The 5374-nt window shown below is 52.7% G+C and overlaps 1 protein-coding gene across 4 annotated transcripts in view; it reads left to right on the forward strand.

Moving 5' to 3' along the window:
- Positions 1-5374, forward strand: part of FNDC3B (fibronectin type III domain containing 3B) — a 365496-nt gene that overhangs the window by 306303 nt on the left and 53819 nt on the right. For 3 of the 4 annotated variants that reach the window (XM_045297448.1, XM_004704080.3, XM_045297450.1), the window contains 2 exons: positions 1784-1870; positions 5027-5165. In XM_045297448.1, coding sequence (XP_045153383.1) covers positions 1784-1870; positions 5027-5165 — 226 coding nt within the window. The remainder of the gene's footprint in view (positions 1-1783; positions 1871-5026; positions 5166-5374) is intronic. The other variant, XM_045297449.1, reaches the window with a different exon arrangement.

The following is a 5374-nucleotide window of genomic DNA, read 5'->3' on the forward strand; positions in this document are numbered from 1 at the left end:
CCCAATGCTCATTCACTACAGCGGTCTCGCCAAAGTATGAATAAGATAATGCCACTCTTGTGCTCTTCATATCTGTTCCTGGGTAGAAGCCAAAGCTCTCACCAAGCCCTCCTGGTCTGCCCGTCCCATCCCTGCCCCTCTCCTTTCCACCACAGCCTCATCTGCCTCATGGTGGTTGCTGGCACCCACCAGGCATGCTTTGGCCAAAGGGCCCTTGCAATTCTTATGCCTCCTGGGAAGAATGCCCTTCTCCTAGATACCTTTGACCCACTTCCCTCATTTCCTTCAGGTGTCTTGTCACATGTCACCTCTGGGGCCGTCTCAACCCCTGACCAGCCTGTAGAACAAACAGTGCACTGTCCAATAAGAACCTCCTGCGATGCTGGAAAATAGTCTACCATTCGTCTTGTCCGACAGAGCACCCCCAGCCACATGCGGCTTTGGGGCACTTGCAGTATATAATCCGGTTGCTCTGTGGCTGAGAATTTACCGTAATGTAAACAGCTACCGGTGGCCACTGTGGTTAATCCTCTGCTTACAGAACACAACCTCTTACTCCATTGCAGCACACTGTCCTCTGACCCGGCTTTATTACTTATTTTTTAATTTACTTATTTATTATTGTTTTATTTGGGGCTCTTACAGCTCTTAAAACTGTCCATACATCGATTGTATCAAATTCATTTGTGCATGCATTGCCATCATTTTCAAAACATTTTCTTTTTGCTTGAGCTCTTAGTATTAGTTCCTCTTCCACCCTCGTGGACCCCTGATAAATAATAAATTGTTGTTGTTTTCATATCTTCCACTTCCTCTGTATCCCTTCACCCACGTTTCTGTTTTCGTCCCCCTAGGTGGGGTGAGGGGAATTATACATCACCCAGCTTTATTTTCAGCTCTGCTCACAGCACGCCACGTCAGAAAACAGGATGTTTCCTGTTTGTTTGTGGTTGTTTTCTTTCTTTAAAATAAAACGCTTTATCCCACTGGCATGTCCGTGCCGGTGGACCAGACTGGGCCTGGGCTTGGGCAGCGCTGAGTGTCCGAGCCTGGTGCACAGACGGCGCTCTGTGTGCGCCTTGATGCCCGCGTGGCCGCATGAAGGGCGGATGGCAGAGAGTGCCCTCCTCCATCCTGCAGCAGGACATGCGCCTTCTCTGCTCAGCCTGCCCTTCCTCCGTGGCCCCGCAGAGAGGACACCGTGGGGCCTCTCAGCCGCCGGCGTGTTTCACTGCAGAGCCGGGTGCAGCTCGACAGTGGGGGCCTCCATGGCAGCGGGCGTGTCTTGCTTGCTTGTTGTGTGAAGGCGGCCCGTCAGACGAACGTGACGCCGTGCATACTGCTTTGTCCCATAGTACTGCTTGGTGGTTAAATTCTTCTTCCTAGAGACGCTTCCTGGGTGGGCTGGCCAGGCTACTCTGGGAGGAAAGCACGTGGTGGCATCTGTTCTAAAGCAACCCACACGTTCACGGAGAGAACATGCTTCCTGCAGAGGACCATGCACCTCTGGACCCAACGCCGACCATCCCGTGACCCGGCCCAGGGGCAATAGCAGTGTGGTGAGGGTTGAATTTTTACTTGAAGCCAGTGCCATCCACAGCACCATGGGCTTCTGAAACTAATGATCATCTTTTTAACAGTAACGACCCACCCTCTAGCCACTGGGTGATCGTGGGAAGAGGCAAATTAAAAAAAAAAAATCCTATATACTGAGGTACTTCATGCCCAGATTTGATAATACTGTTTTTTGTTTTTGTTTTTCTTTCTGGCTTTGCCTTTTCAGGATAACCTTTTCCACCCAAAATACACTGGAGAGGATTTAACCTGTACTGTGAAAAATCTCAAAAGAAGCACACAGTATAAATTCAGGGTGAGTCAGTTATTTGGGTACCTGAACCGCTTAAGCCTGAAGCTGTGTCTGTGTTCCACGCACTTCCCATCTCAAACAGTTGTATTGGTGTATATAACACACACACATATATATATATCTTTTTCCCCCCAGTTCCACAGCACTTTACATTCTCAAAACGATCTTTCCAAATTGCACCCCGTGCTTTCATTTGGGAAGATTTGTCCGAGAGAGAAGCCCACTGGCATAAACTGTATGCTAGTGCGGCCGGGACCCCAGCGCAGGAATGCCTGGGCCAAATGCTGCGCCCACCTGGGCTTCATACCTTTCTCTCGAGCACGTCTCTGCCAGATCGGGTTTCTCTTTCACGCTCTGTGCTCTGTTTTCCGTTGCTCTCCCACCCGTTTCTGCCTCCGTACCCCACTCCCTTTTTCCCCTCCATGCCCCTGCCCCCTTTTTAGACTGCTGTGATCTCACAAGCCCAGGCGCATGGGGTTGGTTCCGACTCAATGGCGACCCCGTGTGCGTCAGAATAGAACTGCGTGAGCGGCTTTTAGCACTGATGCCCAACGCTGGCTGGCTTCCCCAGGGGGCCTGGAGGCTCCGCTAAGTGGCCTCGTGCCTGTAGCCTTTCCGTAAGAGCTGAGGAGTGTGCCAACTCTTACACAGCCGCCACCGATGCCACCACAAGGCCTCTGCTTCAGAGCCCCAGGTTTAAAGCAAAAGATACACGGGGACGCAAGAAGAACGCTTGGTTGTCACTAGGGGAGAAAAGCAGTATGCTACCTGGTATGCGGAGCTCGTCAGCAGAAACTGGGGGCCTCTCAGGTGGCTGTGTGTACCCCAGAGAGGGGCACGCTCTCTGAGTTCACCCTGCTCCTGCCACCTGGGCGCCAGGTTGTGTCATTACATAGGTAATGCCCATGTCATAAGTAGCCGAGAAACCCTGGTGGTTAATCCAAAGATCAGCAGTTCTAAACCGCCCGGCGCTCCATTGGGAGGAAACTGTGACCATCTGCTCTGGTCGCTGTGAGTCAGAATCAATTCAGCTACCATGGATTTTAATCAGTACCTATCAGTTTGTCACACCCAGCGGGTGTGAGAGTTTTTTGGCCTTAGTTAACTTGTTACCCTGTTTGAAGATAGGCACTGTTTCAGGGTTAGTTACGCAGCTTCAAGAACAGCAGTGACTGGCCGTGAGCACGCGGTTGTACTACTAGCATTTGTCCACGAGGTGGCGATGCTCTACTCAAACCTGGGAGATTGTTTTCCCCATTGCGGGACACACAAGCCAGATGGCAACGTGCTGGCAGTGCCTTGAGCAACAAGTACTCACCTTGCAGTCTCATTTTTGACTCTTGCTAGCTGACTATGCAGAAAGTAAATACTCGGTAAGAGAAGTGCTAAGACTCAGTACTTGAATTTGAGTGTGTGTGTGTGTGTGTGTGTGTGTGTGTGTGTGCGCGCGTGCCTTGAAGTTTGTTGTGTTAAAACGTAAATGTTAATTGATGAGTCCCTGATACCTAAGTCTGTTGATTTTTAAACACATAATATTTTCGGGGGGCAAGTTTACACAGGAGGAGAGGTTCCCATTCAGCGATCCCCCCACCACCCCGTGGCAGCAGTTACATTGATGGCAGTATGCCTGCAGTCCCTCCAGCCGGTCGTGTTCTGTCCAGGGTGCTTGCTGGCTTATCTCGTTACGCGGCGGTCTCGGAATAGCTCACGTTCTAGGTATAAAGAGCATCGCAGGGCAGTTATCCTGGGGAGTCTTCTGTTCTCCACTGTTCCAAGTTGTCTGGGCTTGTTCTTTTCTTAAGAAATGGAGAGCTGTCCACATTTTTCTCCCATCCTGTCAGGACCTCTTGTGACCCTGTGCCCAGAGCACTTGCCGGGACGTAGCCCATCTGGCTCTGTGCTCTCGGGAGAGACAAGGTCATGGCTTGTGCAGACGGACTTCTTGCCCGAGCTCCTGGTTCTTTTCTTGCTGTTTTGTTCCTGGTGAGCAGAGAGCCCTGGCCATTTCTCAGAGAGCTCCTCGCTGCACTTGGACACCGATCCTGGTGTTCATGGACTGTGTCAGGCCCACTGACTGCGTTATCCCTGGGGCTGTGGCCCTGAGCCTCCAAGCCCAGGAAGCCCGTCTTAGAGAGGACGTGGTTATATCTGAGGCATGTCTGCGTTTGTGGCTTCAATGAGTCTGTGTGCTTGCACCGCCTAGGTGTGTTGGCATGTACACTGATTGTACTTCCGTGGAGCCTGGGTGACGTAGTGGTTACGCATCAGGCTGCTTACTGCCAGGTCAGCAGTTCAAAGCCATCAGCTGCTCCTCCAGAGAAAGAGGATTACTTTCTATTCCTGCAAAGAGTTACCGTCTCAGGAATCCACACGGGCCAGTTTTACCCTGCCCCGTAGAGTCGCTGTGAGTCCAAATCGACTCAGTGGCGGTGAGCGTGGTTTGGGTTTGGTCTGTACTTCCAGGAACCCTGGTGGCTCGGTGGATAAAGCTCTTGCCACCTCCCTGCTGACACCAGCATTGTGCCCCTGACGAGCCCCAGTGGCGGAGGGGTTAAAGCATGCGCCTTCTAACCAGATGGTCAGTGGTTCAAACCCACCAGCTGCTGCTCTGGAGAAAGACGAGGCCATTGTTGCTAAGGAAATGCCATTCCAAGGGAGAAAGATGGCTGCCTCCGAAACCCTGGGAGGCAGTTTTCTGGGAGGCAGTGCTCTCTCCTCCGGGCTGTAGGTCTCTGCCGCTGGCTGTCTCCTTTCTTCCAGAGAGGCTTCTGTTCTCACCGACGCACACACCTGGGCGAGCTCACAGACCAGTGTGCCCTTGCCCGCTCGGGGCGCACCAACACGGCACTGTGCTTGGCTTGTGCCGGGCTCGCGGCATTTACATGCAGTGCCATGCTTCCCGTGACCAACATAATATCCTTCTGCCATGTAAAGCCCACTCCCCACCCCACGTCCTCGCCAGCTAGCCACCGGTGAGCGTCCATCTCACTCCTCTTGTCAAAGAAGGACCGTGCAACAGCTGCCCTTCCACGCTTAACTGACCTCCCTCGGCACAGTGCGGTCCTGCCCGTGGGTCCCTCCTGCCGAGGAGTGCGCTTTGTGATCTCGTCCGCCTTCTGTCCGGCTGTGTCAGTTAACCCCTTCTTTGTTGCCTTCCAGCTGACTGCTTCGAATGCGGAAGGAAAGAGCTGCCCGAGTGAAGTCCTGGTTTGCACGACAAGTCCCGACAGGCCTGGCCCTCCCACAAGGCCCCTGGTTAAAGGACCGGTGACCTCTCAAGGCTTCAGTGTCACCTGGGGTATGCTTCCTCGCCGCTGCTCTGTACCCCGGGGTTAATGTCGGGTGGCGCATGGTGGGGGACGGGGTGGCCCCTTTGAATGGGTGTCTCACGGTTGGAGCCTCTGGATTGAGAACCACCCTGAGACTTCTACCAGCGGGTAACAAGGACAGTGAATTTTGGGGTCATTTCATTTATTTTCTTACTTTTGCTGTTGTTCATGTTTATCT

This window comes from Echinops telfairi, unplaced genomic scaffold (genome assembly GCF_000313985.2).
Source record: "Echinops telfairi isolate 266 unplaced genomic scaffold, ASM31398v2 ScPeMD7_7420;HRSCAF=8458, whole genome shotgun sequence".
NCBI classification, from domain to species: domain Eukaryota; kingdom Metazoa; phylum Chordata; class Mammalia; order Afrosoricida; family Tenrecidae; genus Echinops; species Echinops telfairi.